We start from the raw sequence: 17,819 nt of genomic DNA, 5'->3' as shown, positions 1-17,819 counted from the left end.
CAATATCAGTTTTGTCTTCAGAAGATAAAAGCATAGCAATTTGGGTGGGCCCATGATCTTCCATCTAGCACCACAGTACAACCAATGTGACATCTACATTAGATATGACAAACCTAACACAAACTATAACAAGCGGTTCATAATGTGTTATGTATAATTAATTATTTGGACATTTAACTCCTCTTCCTTTTGTATTCACAGGTTGATAACAAATGTGGTAATGGCCAGTTTCGATAGGGATGTAATGCAGTGTTTGTCCACTGTTGGAGGCTGACAAAAATCAGGTTGACATCAGAACTTAATGTAAGATTGACCTCAACCTCTAATGTTGGATAGATGTTGCATTTTTCATTTTCACCCAAAATACAACATCTGTCCAACGTTGGGTTCTGACGTTGGGTTCTGACATCAATTTGACGTTGGGTTCTGACGTCAACCTGATTTTCATTTTCAACCAAAATACAACGTCTGTCCAACGTTGGGTTCTGACGTCAATCTGACGTTGGGTTCTGACGTCAACCTGATTTTCATTTTCAACCAAAATACAACGTCTGTCCAACGTTGGGTTCTGACATCAATCTGACGTTGGGTTCTGACGTCAACCCGATTTTCATTTTCAACCAAAATACAACGTCTGTCCAACGTCGGAGATTGACGTCAATTTGACGTTGGGTTTTGACATCAGTCTGACGTTGGATTCTGACGTCAACCCGATTTTCATTTTCAACCAAAATACAACGTCTGTCCAACGTCGGAGATTGACGTCAATCTGACGTTGGGTTCTGACATCAGCCTGACGTTGGGTTCTGACGTCAACCCGATTTTCATTTTCAACCAAAATGCAACGTCTGTCCAACGTTGGAGATTGACGTCAATCTGACGTTGGGTTCTGACGTCAACCCGATTTTCATTTTCAACCAAAATACAACGTCTGTCCAACGTTGGAGATTGACGTCAATCTGACGTTGGGTTCTGACATCATTCTGACGTTGGGTTCTGACGTCAACCCGATTTTCATTTTCAACCAAAATGCAACGTCTGTCCAACGTCGGAGATTGACGTCAATCTGACGTTGGGTTCTGACGTCAACCCGATTTTCATTTTCAACCAAAATGCAACGTCTGTCCAACGTCGGAGATTGACGTCAATCTGACGTTGGGTTCTGACGTCAATCCGATTTTCATTTTCAACCAAAATGCAACGTCTGTCCAACGTCGGAGATTGACGTCAATCTGACGTTGGGTTCTGACGTCAACCCGATTTTCATTTTCAACCAAAATACAACGTCTGTCCAACGTTGGAGATTGACATCAATCTGACGTTGGGTTCCGACGTCAATCTGACGTTGGGTTCTGACGTCAACCCGATTTTCACTTTCAACCAAAATACAACGTCTCTCCGACGTTGGGTTCTGACGTCAATCTGACGTTGGGTTCTGACGTCAACCCGATTTTCACTTTCAACCAAAATACAACGTCTCTCCGACGTTGGGTTCCGACGTCAATCTGACGTTGGGTTCCGACGTCAATCTGACGTTGGGTTCCGACGTCAATCTGACGTTGGGTTCTGACGTCAACCCGATTTTCACTTTCAACCAAAATACAACGTCTCTCCGACGTTGGGGTCCAACGTCAATCTGACGTCATATTGACGTCCGGTGCCTGCTGGGAGGTGTTCAAGATGTCATGTAAACATTAATATGAACAAAACAGGTTTGAATTGGTCTCTCAGCCTGACCTATTGAAAAATGCCCCAAATACCTCAGAATTCAGTTCAGTCAAACTAAATATAGTACAGTAGATTTGACATGAGCCAGCGAATATGATATATTACTATTTTGCCAAATAACAAAGTTCAACAGGAACTATGTTAGAAAATTATTTTAGTTATATCTGTCAGGTAGTCATGACAATTTACCCCCCCCCCCCCAACTTGTTCCAAACCTGTATGAGTTTCTTATGTTGAGCAAAAAACAAGACATTTTGAAGACAGATGGTAACCAAACAGTTGACGGTACCCATTCACTTCCATAGTATGTTTTTTCTATACAATGGAAGTCAATGGCTACCGTCAACTGTTTGGCTGCCGGCAATCTTTACAGTTGACATCATGAAAATCTGACTTTTTCTATGTTTAAGTGTCACAATCTACCAACCCAGAAAACATGAAAAAGAACAACCCAGGAAATTTGTTTAGAAAGCCTTTCTCTGCAAGCTTGTGAAAAAACGAGCTGCTCAGATTTCTCTCCCCCGTGACATAGAAAGGGGATCTTATTATAATATTACGGCCCCTTAATCTGCACGTGTCCACACACAGTGCTGCCCTTCTGTTTTCACAAGCGACACTAGTTCTAACGCCATGACGAAGCATCAAGCAACACATGCTAACTGTTCTGTGATTTGCACAGAAGACTATTTAGAGTTCCAGAAGAGAGCAGTGAATTTATTGATTTATTTACTGTATATTACTCTGCTGCCACACAGATCTAATACAAACATGCAATTTCTTTCCCAGCTGTTTAGCTTCACAGACATAACCAACTGTTTTTGTATCTCCTGTGTGTTTTTAACGTAAGCTTGTGTGTATTTGACAGTTTAAGTGCAATAAGACATGAAAGAGAACTTAGTTTAGTACTCTCATGCTGTTTGACAGCCGCTTTCTGTCCATGTGCTTCAGATGTGTGTGCTCAGTTAAAACGCATGATTTCAGTGAGATAGGCATGATAATCATAATAAACCAAGCAGATGTTTTTTTTTAGCAGATTATCTGCGGTACAAGCTGTAAAGGCACAGCCCTATTCTGGAAAAGGGGGCAGGGAGCAGCAGCTCATTTGCATTTAAAGAGCCATGCACAAAAACTGTGTGTTTCTGTTTCCACTCAAAATAGGCATTTTCTAAATTATATAATAAATGATCTTACATTAGCATATTGCCCACCCACTTGTTGTTTTTTCACATTTATCACAATAGCGGTTTCCCCAGTAACGAAGCAGCACTGCTGCTTTATCAGGCATTACAGGCATAATGAAATGAAAACGAGACCAATCGGACCAATCACCGCAGATTAGCGTCACACAAAGGAGGGGTTTGGAAAAATGAATCGCTGAGCGAATCATTTGGGAGTCGTTGAGCAAGTAAGCTCAAAATAAATGCATATTATAAGACAACGAAAGTGTTTTTTGACCTTGCATGCATGTCAACCTGTTGTTTGGGACTCTCAAAACCCAAATATGAACCTTTCATTACACATAATAGGGGCACTTTGAAGATGAGTAAATGATGATAGAATTTTCAGTTGAACTATCCTTTTAATAAAATGAGCGTTTAATGTAGCATTTTTAGACATGCCTTCACCAAAAAGCAGATCCATCTTCATGTCTGAAAGTATTTGACGATACTTGATGCCCCGTAATGGATTCCTGACAGGCCTTGGGAACAGCAGGTAAGCAGATTCTCATTTACAGAGACCCCTGCTGGAAATTAGCATCTTATTAAATTGATTTGATCCACGGAGAGCCGAATGCAGCTCTGTGTCACTTCACTCCTAAATGGATTAGCGCTTTAATGAGTTTATTTGTTCTGGGCAAAGATGCCCATCTGCCTCATATCAGCTCCATGACAGTGATGTTATAGTGAAGAGCAACTGCTGACAAAATCAAGCAGATCAAAGGAGCCGAATGCTAATCGTGCTTTAATTGAAAAAAAAAAAAATTATATATATGATTATGACTGCTATAAAATTAATGGTTAAGATTCCACACATCAGTTGAGTAGTAAACCGTAAACATATTTTCAGTCGGAACTACATTATTTTATGGAACTGATAAAATCACAGCCTTTTGTGTCTTATTGCTTTATTACAGATGCTCTTCATGGCATTTTTCAGGCTGTAGTTAGAGTTTGAGTTACATGAACTGCTGTCCTACATGTCACCAGGGAGATCTGTGTGTCTGTAAAGATCAAGACGACAAATGTCAACCAATGTTCAACTAAAGAAATGTCTTCAAATTGCAATTCTACCAAATACAATATAACCTAAAGGGGGGGGGGGGGGGGGTTATCAACCTAAAAATTACACACTTGTCTTTGCATGGTAAACTGGGATAGGTGAAAACATTTTAAGATCGAAACAATGACACGCATCACCTTTAAATCCAGATTTGGTTATTTAACTTTGTGGGTGTTATCCCACCTCATTGCCATGGATTTAGTACTAAGCTCTTTATCATTATTTCTGTTCAGCTCTCCTCGTGGTTTATCTGCACAATAATCACTCATGGCGGCTCCTTTTAACACTGAGACCCTGGTTTATGTATGAAATGTGCAAGTTTGATAGCGCACAAAAGAAAGAAAAAATAAATATATAAATACAGTTGTGGTCAGAATTATTGGAACCCTTGGTAAATATGATCAAAGAAGACTGTGAAAATTAACCTGCTTTGTTAATCCTTTTGATCTTTTATTAAAAAAATTCACAAAAAGCTAACCTTTCATTGGATTATAAGAATTTAAAATGGGGGGAAATATCATTATGAAATAAATGTTTTTCTCAAACACACGTTGGACACAATTATTGGCACCTTTTTATTCAATACTTTTTGAAACCTCCATTTGTCAGTTTAACAGCTCTAAATGTTCTCCTATAATGTCTGATGAGGTTAGAGAACACCTGACAAGAGATCAGAGACCATTCCTTCATCCAGAATCACTCCAGATCCTTTAGATTCACAGCTCCATGACGGTGCTTCTTCTCTTCAGTTCACCTCACTCATTTTCTACAGGGTTCAGGTCAGAGGACTGGAATGGCCAGCAGAAGCTTGGTTTTGTGCTCAGTGACCCATTTTTGTGTTGTTTTTGAGGTTTGTGTTTGGATTATTGTACGGTTGGAAGACCCAAACATGGCCCATTATAAGATTTCTAATAGAATCAGTCACTTATTGATTTTTTATCTGTTGGTATTTGATAGAATCCATGATGCCATGTGTCTGAACAAGATGTCCAGGACCTCCAGCAGAAATATAGGCCCACAACATCACAAATACAGCAGTATATTTCATTGTACACATGGGGTACTTTTTATCCCTGTGTTCACCAAACCCATCTTGAGTGTTTGCTGCTAAAAAGCTCATTTTTTATTTTCATCTGACCATAGAAGCCAGTCCCATTTGAAGTGCCAGTCCTGTCTGATAACTGAATATGCTGGAGTTTGTTTTTGGATGAGCTAGGAGAATTTTTCTTGAAATCCTCCCAAACAACATGTGGTGATGTAGGGGCTGTTTGACAATTTTTTTTAAGGTTTTCTGACCCCAAGACTCAACTATTTTCTGCAATTCTCCAGCTGTGATCCTTGAAGAGTCTTTAGCCACTCAAACTCTCCTTCTCACCGTGCATTAGGACGATATAGACACACGTCCTCTTCCAGGCAGTTTCATTACATTTTCTGTTGATTGGAAATTCTTAATTATTGCCCTGATGGTGGAAATGGGGATTTTCACTGCTCTAGGTCTTTTCTTAAAGACACTTCACTAATTTGTGAAGCTCAATTATCTTTTGCTGCACATCAGAAATATATTCTTTGTTTTTTCTCATTGTGATGGATGATTAAGGGAATTTGGGCTTTGTTTTCCCTCCTATTTATATTTCTGTGAAACAGGAAGCCATGGCTGGATAATTTCATGTTCATAATCACCCTAGAGTGCTCAAAATTGTGAATATGAATGGGAGTATACTTCAGAGATATTTTACTCTTAAGAATTTCTAGGGGTGCCAATAATTGTGTCCAACGTGTGTTTGAGAAAAACATTTATTTCATAATGATATTTCCCCCCATTTTAAATTCTTATTATCCAATGAAAGGTTAGCTTTTTGTGAATTTTTAAAATAAAAGATCAAAAGGATTAACAAAGCAGGTTAATTTTCACAGTCTTCTTTGATCATATTTACCAAGGGTTCCAATAATTCTTTCCAATAATTGACCACAACTGTATAACCCTGCATTTTAACATGCTAAACCCAACCTATTTCTATATTACTATTTGCATTTTATAGTAAATCACACATAAAAAGTGTACATGCAATCATGCAATTGAGCTCTTAATAAATCAGGTCTGAGTGTGCACTTACATTTATATTGGTATTTTAGCTATATAGATATTATACTGTATGAATCATTAACTAGAAATGCTTGTTCTGGAGAGCTTTCAGTAATCATTGCATTGCTAGCATCAAACGTCGCAAAGTATCAACTATGATTTCACACAGGATTAAAAAAAATAATGAATAATGTTAGTAATTGTTACATAATCTTTTGAAATACAAGTGATTGGGCATCTTGTGTGGTATAATTTAATTTGCATGCTGATTGTTTTGCTGCAGATAATTGCAATAAACAAAACCACTTAGCGGCTTGAAAAAACACCTCAGTCAGTCACACCGAAAATTAAAGACTTGATTATTTGCACTGATGATTTTAATATGCCACCCAGGTGTCCGTGCTAACCAGCACCTGTCAAAGTTTTAAACATGCAAGACAATTAAGCCCTCGGCATAACAATCATCTTTCATTACCTCTAAAACCATCTGATTCTTTTAATCGCTCTTGCCACAGGAGCCCAACGAAGTTGATAGAAACGCACAAAAAAAAAAACATTTCCACCCGGTGCAGCAAGGCAAAAGCAGTCTCATCGACCTGACATGAAACCATGAAGGGAAGATCGAAAAGATTCTATTCCACATTCCAGAGGGGATTGTTTTGCCTTTCCTTCCCGTCTTTTAATTACACCTTCTCCCTTTGCCTTCCAAGGGCACAGACTCCTCTGTTTAAGTCTCCCAGCCTTCTCCTCTCAAATGGAAATGTGCCGTTTTAAATCAGGGGTTATCTCAGACGCCAGCGTTCTTCTGATGAGACAACTTCAGACAGAATTTAGTCCCCCGGCTGCATTTTATTTTCAGTGCAGGGTTCTTAGGGCAGTAATTGAGATATTATCTGCTTAAAGGAAACCTCACATCCTGAATCACTATAAGATTCAATACAAAGCACATTAGTGCCAATACATTGTTCTGTCTAGAGCCAAAGGGTGACATCTACATCCAGAGGCTTTTAAATAATGCGACAAAGTGACGAATTGGTGCTTTGTAATAGAGAGGCTGATTTAACCCCTGTATTATGTTGCAGGTCAACTTGAGTTGTTGAAATAATGGTTAACATAAAAAATTGTCACACTTTCTCATTTAAAATCATGAACATGCATGCAAAGTTTTCACGTGCATATGCATATACGTGCACGCGAAATTTTGATGTTGGCAGGTCAATTTGACTCGCAATTTCATGGTTAACAGCAGCTACACAGACCAAAAATAAAATATATAAATATATTTAAAAAAGTGTTTATATTTATGCTCTACTGCTTATACTTCACGAAAGCACACACACACACAAAAGAAAGAAAAAATAAATAAAATGTAAAAAAAATGACATTTAAAATAAATATTTACAGTAGGCTACTGTTTATAATAAAAAAAGAAAAGTTAAAAATAGTTGTTAAATGCAGTTTTATATCATATTTTCAAATGTTTATTTTTTTCCTTTAGCACTTACCTTGGTTGCATGTTTTTCCTGTATAACCTGGATGGCACTTGCATTTGTTGGGTCCCACGCATTCTCCGTGTTTGCATCCGTGCTGACATACCGCTGTAGGCAAAAATATCATGAGTATCACTTCACACCAAACGTCAGAGTCTGTGCAATAGACATGGAAATGTGTAACAAAACAGCCTTTAGTTTTTGTGCTAAGAAAAAAAAACAGCCGTTCTTGCTGTGGGAAATAAGTGTCTGTACAATTAGACCTCGATGATATTGTGGCGAGGGATCCACAAAAATATTATTTTGGAACGCTCGCCCCCTACATCAATAATTCATTGTTTGTCTTGGTCATTTTAATGAACCTGGGACATGCCGAGTGTACGGTCCACCTCACTTCTGCTTTATGACTCATTAAATCTCACACTTGGATTGGGAAACAGCCCAGAGCTATGCAACATCAGAAACCTTTGAGATCTAGACTGGAGGAAAACATCCTCAGAGTTAATATGGGGAAAATTTAGGATCTGCCATTTTCAAAATAGAGACAAAAAGAGGCAAATTACAAAAGAAAAAAAAAAGCTTAATCCCATCTCAAACTGCTCTTCCTAATATTTTCATGAGGGCTCTGTGTTTAATGGCACAGGAAATGGATCTGTCTAATTACGGCAGATTAGGATTAAAGCAACGCAAATCAAATTATGTTTAATGTAACACACGACACTACAATAATGCAATAAACATAAATTTAACAACACTGTTTAACATAAAAATCTACATAATTGATAACAAAAACTAACATTATTATTTAAACGAAATACCATCAAATGCAAAATTATAAGATAACTTAGTTTTTACTTTTAAAATCTGTACATTTAACAGTGTTTTACTGTAAAGCTACCTAAAATGTCACATTAGATCAATTACAGTTATTCACCATGTATAGTGAGGGAACTTGCTGTTAACCAGTTGATAGGTTTTTACCATAGAATATTACAGTCTTTTATTATTTAAATTACAAATATTTTTTAACAGTAAATGTCAAAGATGTCTTGTTCTTTAGTGAATTTTTTAAAGAATACAGTTTTTTTTATAGATATATAAATATGCCACAGTATGGGTCTTCAGTATGAATAATGCAGGCATATACAGTGCATTCAGAAAGTATTCAGACCCCCTTCACTTTTTTCAATTTTGTTATGTTGCAGGCTGATGCTACAATTGTTTAAATTATTTTTTTTCTCATTAATCTACACTCCGTACCTAATAATGACAGTGAAAACCGAATTTTAGAAATGTCTGTACATTTATTAAAAATTAAAAACTGAACTATCACATTTACATAAGTATTCAGTATGCAACAACACTTGAAATTTAGCTCAGGTGCCTCCCATTTCTCTTGGATCATTGCTGAGATGTTTCTACACCTTGACTGGAGCCCACCTGTGGTAAATTAAATTGACTGGACATGATTTGGAAAGATACACCTCTTTATATAAGGCCTCACAGCTGACAATGCATATCAGAGCGAAAACCAAGCCATGAGGTCAAAGGAACATCCTGCAGAGCTCAGAAACAGGATTGTATCAAGGCACAGATCTGGGGAAGGCTACAAAAAAACTTCTGCTGCACTGATGGTTCCTAAGAGCACAGTGGTTTCCATAATTCTCAAATGGAAGAAGTGTGGCACAACCAGAACTCTTCCAAGAGCTGGTCACCCAGCCAAACTGAGCAATTGATGGAGAAGGGCCTTGTCTAGATCAAGATCAAGAATCTGATGGTCACTCTAGTTGAGCTCCATGATCATATATGCAGATGGGAGAGACCTACAGAAGGACAAACTTCACTGCAAAACTCCACTGATCTGGGCTTTATGGTGGTGGCAAACTCAATCCTCTCCTCAGTGAAGACACATGAACACAATTGGAATTTGCAAAACAGCACCTAAAGGACCCTCAAACTCTGAAAAACAAGATACTCAGGTCTGATGAACCTAAATTCTAAGCATCATGTTTGAAGGAAACCAGCTCATCACCTGCAGAGTACCATCCCAAAAGTAAAGTGTGCTGGTAGCAGCCTCATGCTGTGGGGCTGTTTTTCAGCGGCAGGGACTGGGAGACTCGTCAGAGTAGAAGAAAAGCTCAATGCACCAAAATATAGAGATAGCCTTAATGAAAACCAAGTCCAGAGTATTCAGAACTTCAGACTGGGCCGATGGTTCACCTTCCAACATGACAATGACCCTAAGCACACAGCCAAGGCAACACAGGAGTGGCTTAGGGACAACTCTGTGAATGTCCTTGAGTGGCCCAGCCAGAGCTTTGACTTGAACCCTATTGAACATCTCTGGAGAGACCTGAAAATAGCTGTCCACCGATGGTCCCCATCCAGCCTGACCGAGCTTGAGAGGATTTGCAAAGAGGAATGGCAGAAAATCCCCCAATCCAGGTCTGCAAAGCTTGTTGCGTCATACCCAAAAAGACTCAAGGTTCTAATTGCAGCCAAAGGTGTTTCATCTAAGCACTGAGTAAAGGGTCTGAATAATTATGTAAATGTGATATTTCAGTTTTTTCTTTTTAATAAATTTACAGACATTTATTTTCTTTTATATTTATTTTGTTTTTGTTTACACTACCAGTCAAAGGTTTTTGTTTTTGTTTTTGTTTTTGAACGAAGACTCTAACCAAGGCTAAATTTATTTGCTCAAAAATAGAGTAAAAAAACAGTAATACAGTGGAATATTATTACAATTTAAAATAACTATTTTAATATATAAAATTTATCACAGTTTTCACTGTATTTTTGATTAAATAAACGCAGCCTTGGCAAAATTAAAGAGCCTTTTTTTCAACTACATTAAATAAAATCTTAATTATTAAACATTTTTGACTGGTAGTGTATTCAAAAAAGGTTTCCTAATTAGTGGTGCTTGCCAAAGGCAAGGCATCACTATTGTTATCTTGCATAGTTATTATTCTGCTTATTCTTATTCTTCTTCTGGACAAAACTTCGACGCGCTACTCCTCCCGCACCGTTTGTCACAGACCCATGAATGAGGCGTTGCCCCATAGACATACTATGGTGAGGGACGGCCCATGAAACAGCATCTGAGCTTTATCCTACTATGGTAATTTACCAGAAATTTAAGTTTTCCATTGAACATAACTCTGCATTACAATGTCATAGAGACATGCGGGTGGGCTCATTTTACTCAGACAACCAATCAGACTCTCAGGATCACTGTGAAGCTATGAAGTCACGCCCTATCAACCATTTAGAGCACCCCAGCAACTGATCCCATGATCCCACTGACTGCCATTATAAAAGGCCCAGATGATATATTTGGATCCCAGAGTCATAGAGACATGAGGGTGGGCTCGTTTGGGCAGCAAATAGCCAATCATGAATCACCATTGACACTTCCTAGCCCCACCCTAGCAACCATTATTGACAACCCTAGAAACCCAACCCAAAGAGGTGTATCTTCAAATCTGAATGTCATAGAGACATGGGGGGTTGTTTATGTCATTCATACTGACAAGCTGTCTTTGGACTATAATCATTGGCAGCTGCCAAGCCAAACAGTGTAGCCTAGCAAGACCTATATCTTTGCATCAGAATATCGTACAGACCTGGGAGTTGGTTCTTTTGACTCATGGTAGCAAACTGGACTTCAAACATGTTAGTCATGCTAGCAGTGAATAGCTACATGCTAATAGTGATTAGCTAAGTGCTACTTCAGGCTAAGAACATGCTAAGAACTCTATGAAACTCCATAGTAGCAATCAGTGACAACTATCAACTGGCTAACAACACCCTAGCAACCACCCCAGGTACCCAAGCAACCACCCTAGCAACCATCCCAAGTACCCTAGCAACCGTATAGCAACACCCTAGCACCGATCCCAGGTACCCTAACAACCAACCTAGCAACCACTCCAAGTACCTTAGTAACCACATAGCAACACTTTAGCAACCACCCAGAGTACCCCAGCAACCGCATAGCAACACCCTAGCAACCCCCCTGGGTACCCTGGCAACGGCCCTAGCAACCATCCTGGGTACCCTAACAACTGCCCTAGCAACCACCCCACGTACCCTATCAGCCACATAGCAACACCCTAGCAACCACCCTAAGTACCCTAGAAACCGCCTTAGCAACCACCCCAAGTACCCTAGCAACCGCATAGCAACACCCTAGCAATCACCCTGGGTACCCTAGCAACGCCCCTAGCAACCATACTGGGTACCCTAACAACTGCCCTAGCAACCACCCCGAGTACCATAGCTACCGCATAGCAAAACCCTAGCAACCACCCCACGTACTCTATCAACCACATAGCAACACCCTAGCAACCACCCTGAGTACCCTATAAACCGCCTTAGCAACCACCCCAAGTACCCTAGCAACCGCATAGTAACACCCTATCAACCACCCTGATTACCCTAGAAACTGCATAGTAGTACCCTAGCAATCACCCTGAGTACCCTAGCAATGGCCCTAGCAACCATCCTGGGTGTGCTAACAACCGCCATAGCAACCACCCGAGTACCTTAGCAACACCCTAGCAACCACCCTAGGTACCCTAATAACCTCCCTAGCAACCACCCAGAGTACCCTAGCAACCACATAACAACACCCTAGCAACCACCCCAAGTACCATAGCAACCACATAGCAACACCCTAGCAACTGTTTATCAACACCCAAGCAACCACCCTGGTTACCCTAGCAATGGCCCTAGCAACCATCCTGGGTACGCTAGCAATCTCCCTAGCAACCACCCTGAGTACCTTAGCAACCGCATAGCAACACCCTAGTAACCACCCTGGCTACCCTAGCAACTGCATGTCAACACCTTAGCAACCACCCAGAACACCCTAGCAACCGTCCAGAACACCCTAACAACTGCCTAGTAGTACCCTAGAAACCACTCATGCCAACCTGGCAACTGCATAGACCGTCCGAGTTTTACTATGGCAAGCACCACTCACATTTTCTTCAGGAAATGTACATTCTAGTTTGACTTGCTACTTTATCACCTGCAGTGCAGCACATATTTTCCAGACTTATTTGCAGTCTCATTCTATGGGGACTGAGTGTGCACAGTTTGATCTGTACGCTACGCTGCGACACAAAGCACCAGCTGCTGTACGCCTGTGACATTAGACTGGACCAGACCAGGCTTACAGCACAACACTCAGTGCTGGTTCATAGCTGAGTCTGCAGTCGGCTGAGACTAATTTTCATTCAAAGCTTCATTGAGTCTCCAGTTATGGAGGCCTATCAGAGCTGTTAATTTTCCTCACTGGTGCCATTCTCACAATGAGAGAGGAGCTAAGAATACACTGATGTGAGTACAAACATGTGACAATATGACTAAGACTTAAACATTGGAGGTCTTTTCAACTCAAAACCCACTGGACCCCAGATGGTGAATGCAAGACTAGATCCTGCTGGTGTGTACAGTAGATTAAAGACACACACATATCTACTTTCATCCTGTTCAAACTGCATAAAGGCGGAAAGGCATTAGCCCACTCCGGCAAAAAATAGAGTGATAAGAATCAACCCATCTCATTCTACCTTATTAGACTGAGTAAGCTAATCAAAGGTACATGTTCACCTCGGTTTTAACTATTCATACTATTCAATATGGAGGTTGAGCAGTGAGATCAAACCCTGAGGTTAAAACACAAAAAGACAAACACGGTCCCTAATTTGGTGGTAAAGCCTAAGCTGGCAGGAGACAAACAAGGCAAGCAACAAAGTTCTCTGACATTGAGAGTTTATCCAGGCTGCTGTCTTATCTCACCGGCCAGACAGTTATCAAATGTGATGAAATCGTGGATTAATCCAGGTGGGATGCCGTGTGATCACAGGCATTGGTTATATTTTTAAGTGCTGACGAATGAAGAGCTTAAGGAAGAGGCTTTAAAGGGAAACCTATCTGCTGTGGTCCGGTTCAGTGAATGCCGGCACTTGGAACGCAAACCACAGGCGAAATGGGGCAAGGGAAGTACGCGTAATTGACAAACCACATCAAACGGTCCTGCTGGCTTCAAAACGCTCGGCACAAGTGCTCCTCCATCCCCGGAGACTTTCATTCTCGGCATAGCATACCTATCAGTCCATGCACTCTGATGACGCATGAGCAGACGGCAGCTTCAAAGACATACACCAGAAAGCGTAATTGGTGAATTTTATGAAAATAACATTCAGAATAAGGCACACTAAGAATTTGAAAGGCTAATAATGATTTTTCTGAGTAGGAAAAATCGATAAACCTTGCAAAGCCCTAGCCTAGTGGTTTCTGCCAGACCTGTAATGTCACCCTCAGATATTTGAGTGATTTTAGATGTTGACTTTGTTTAGATACATATAGATCAGTGGTTCTCAAAGTGCGGTACGCGTACCACTAGCAGTACGTGAGCTTTCTCTAGTGGTACGTAGAGGAATCTCTGAATTAAATATAAATTAGGCTGTGAGTCCACCAAAGCGTACAAATTTTTTCAATTGGAAAAAATAAGTTAATATTGCTTGTCTCCGAGTATTTATGTTTTTAACAGATGGAATTGCCGGAGCACCATAATATTGTTATGAAAAATAATGCTTGGAGAAACATTTAATTTGCGATGCGTCTGCCATATTACTTCAGCGGATATTCCATATCATAGCAACCACAGTGTCTAAACTGAAAATAAAAATTAAAATTAAAATACGCTGCCCTTTTAAGCACTCACAGCTGGGTGTTTTCAGCTGGCTTTGGTGGACACGTGGCCTGATTGTAGTTACTTGCAGCTACATGTACAGCCTGTGTTATTATTATTATTTTTTAATCAGGTACTTTTTTATTTAAAAGTGAAATAAAAACTGTACTGTACTTAAAGATTAAATGAAAATGTTTTGTAGCTACTAAGTTAAAAACGGTAAGTTACTGTACTTAAATGTACTTAAAAGTACGATACATTTTCATTTAACCTTTTAAGTACCGTTTTTTTTTACATTGAAGTACAGTACAGTTTTTATTTCACTTTTAAGTACAATATATTTTAATTTAATAATTAAGTTTTTTTATTTACCTGGAAGTAAGCACGGTGCATTGTTAATGTTCAAACTGTGTATTTACAATGTTTTAATTGTCTGACAATAATAAATCATTTTATTAGGAATAAAACTGACTCGTTTTTGTTTGTTTGTTTGTTTATTTTTAACTGTGCATAGTGCTATACTGTATTTTAATGTTGGTCATAATGGTGGTACTTGGAAAGCCAAATATTTTCTGAGGTGGTACTTGGTGTAAAAAGTTTGAGAACCACTGATATAGATAATTCTATAAATTAATAATGAATGAATAAATAAATAAATGACAAAATAATTAAATAAATGAATAAGTTACAAAATGATTATATTGAATATGTGTATTCTATAATGACTATATAGAATATATATATATATATATATATATATATATATATATATATATACAGAGCCCTCTATATTTTTTTTATTTTACAATATATATATATATATATATATATATACATAATTTATAAATTAAATAGTATTTACCTTTAGCAGAACAAAATACTACAATTACCATCCAAAAATATATAAATAAATAAAACATAAATAGACATAAAATACATAAGAAAAGAATGCATAGACATGACTAAATAAATTACTAAGTGCAAATAGCCCGCGCCAAAAAATGATATGCAAATATGTGTGCAATATATCTATAATTCACTATTATTCTATAAATCACTTTTTAATATTTAATACAATTTTTAAATTTAATTTTCTGTAAACAAAATGTGTGTGTGTGTATAGACATAGACATATATACTATTCATATATTATTAATCTATTTTTCATATATTTAACTTTCATGTTAAAAAAAATCTATCACTACAAAATCATGTCTTAATCTTCTTTGCAGAACGATTTTTTTTTCTTTCTTTCTTTCTTGTTTTTGCTTTGGTCATGTGTTATCCATTCTGTTACTCACAAAAAATAGATGGGTGACATTTAGCTGCTCTATGGGTGATGCAAGTTTAAATTTGGCTTGCAAAAATTCCTGTTTCCATTCTCCGTTTCCTGTCCTCTCTCTCTCCTGCTCTAAATAAAAGTCTTAAAACGACCGAAAACACTCTTGATGTGAGATCCTTTGAGGTTTACGTTGGGGAGTAAACAAATAAGTGAATATAAACAGTGATATCCAAATATCCTAGAGGGTCCAGGTATTCAAATGGTAGCAGGAGCAGGTGTGAAGTGTTCACAGGATATCAGGATATTCTCAAAGGAGGAGAGCGCGTGGGGGACTATAAATAAACGGGAACTCGGGATTCAGCGGATGCATGCTCTGAATGACGCTCAGGCAAGATGATTGCAAAGGAAATATGATGTGGTGCTAACCTTGGGGCTGGCACCTTATCCCGATTACTCTGCGGGTTAAGACGTAGAGAGCTGCAAAACAAACGGCCAGACAAAAAAAGGGGAAAAAAAGAAGCTTGGTCTAAATGTGAGATGAAAACATTACATGGGAGCCATGCTGATGATGGACAAGCGTTACAAATGCAACACATACAATCACACATACACAAAGCCTTATGTCACTCACATTTCACATGTTCTCATACTGTATATCTGGAATATATATACATACATACAGTATATACAAGTGGCACTAAATACACAAGTTTTCCATTTGAAATTAACACTGTTCTTTTAAACTTTGCATTCACCAAAGAATCCTCAAAAAACAAACAAACAAATAAATAAAGGAAAATATTAAGCAGCACAGCTGTATTTTATAATAATAAGAAATGTTTCTTGAGCAGAGATTCAGCATATTAGAATGATTTCAAAAGTATCGTGTGACATCGAAGACTATGGAGCCCTTAAGGGACAGGTCTGGCAGAAACAAAATATTTTTGCGTTCCCTCTGAAAATATCGCAAAGATATTTGTGTTCTCTCTCAAAACCAGTTGAGTCCGAAGTGCAACAGGATGACAATAACAGAACAAAAAACAAAGAAAATAAAAGAATAAAAAATAAAACAAGTAAATAGGGAGTAACACTACACAAATTGACAGTTGTAAGCAATACAATAGACAGTTTTGTATGTACAGGTATTATGTGCAAATTCGAAATGTAAACTAAGTATATGTATTAGATAAATAAGTCAATAAGTGTATAATAGTGTTGTGTGTTCCACAATTATTGTTAAGTGTTCATGAGATGGATTGCCTGAGGGAAGAAACTGTTCCTGTGCCTGGCCGTTCTGGTGCTCAGAGCTCTGTAGCGTCGACCAGATGGAAACAGTTCAAAGAGGGAGTATGCTGGATGTGAGGGGTCCAGAGTGATTTTGCCAGCCCTTTTGCTCACTCTGGATGAGTACAGTTCTTGCAGAGTAGGGAGGGTTGTACCAATGATTCGCTCAGCAGTCCGGACTACCCTCTGTAGTCTTCTGAGCTCAGATTTGGTAGCTGAGCTGAACCAGACAGTTAATGAAGTGCAGAGGACGGATTCAGTGATGGCAGAGTAGAACTGTTCCAGCAGATCCTGTGGCAGGTTGAACTTCCTCAGCTGGCGAAGGAAGTACAACCTCTGCAGGGCCTTTTTAACAATTCCCACTTCAGGTCCTGGGAGATGGTGGTGCCCAGTAATCTGAGTGACTCCACTGTTGTTACAGTGCTGTCCATGATGGTGAGTGGGGGGAGTGCAGGGGGGTTTCTCCTGAAGTCTACAATCATCTCCACAGTTTTGAGCATGTTGAGCTCATGTTGAGCTTGGATGTTAAGACTGCACCAGACAGCCAGCTCCTTAACCTCCTGTCTGTAAGCAGACTCATCACCGTCCTGAATGAGGCCGATCAGTGTGGTGTCATCTGCAAACTTCAGGAGCTTGACAGAGGGGTCTTTAGATGTGCAGTCATTGGTGTAGAGGGAGAAGAGCAGTGGGTAGAGAATACAGCCTTGAGGAGCTCCAGTGCTAATCGTACGGGTGCTGGATATGTATGTGAAGATATGGGCCAGCCGGTCAGCACAGGATTTCAGACAGGCTGGTGTGACACTGTATGGGCCTGGTGCTTTCTTCCTCTTCTGCTTCCGGAAGACCTGGCGCACATCGTCTTCGCTGATCTGAAGTGCAGGTGTGGGGGAGAGGGGGTTTGCTGGAGGTGTTAATGGTTGTGTGGAGAGGTGTTCAGAGCAAGTGTGGGGTGTTTTTTCAAACCTG

At 39.1% G+C, this 17,819-nt stretch overlaps 1 protein-coding gene across 4 annotated transcripts in view; it reads right to left on the bottom strand.

The window, feature by feature from the left end:
- The window catches only part of LOC306873227 (nephronectin-like), a 68,545-nt gene that overhangs the window by 34,621 nt on the left and 16,105 nt on the right, over window positions 1-17,819 (bottom strand). For 2 of the 4 annotated variants that reach the window (XM_079422349.1, XM_079422347.1), the window contains exons 3-4: window positions 15,996-16,046; window positions 7,597-7,689 (exon numbers count right to left, since the gene is read on the bottom strand). In XM_079422349.1, coding sequence (XP_079278475.1) covers window positions 7,597-7,689; window positions 15,996-16,046 — 144 coding nt within the window. The remainder of the gene's footprint in view (window positions 1-7,596; window positions 7,690-15,995; window positions 16,047-17,819) is intronic. The other 2 variants (XM_079422348.1, XM_079422350.1) reach the window with 1 other exon arrangement.

Source organism: Barbus barbus (assembly GCF_936440315.1).
Source record: "Barbus barbus genome assembly, chromosome: 7".
Lineage (NCBI taxonomy): Eukaryota > Metazoa > Chordata > Actinopteri > Cypriniformes > Cyprinidae > Barbus > Barbus barbus.
Note: the sequence above shows the minus strand (reverse complement) of the source record. Positions and strands in the feature narration are given on the sequence as shown.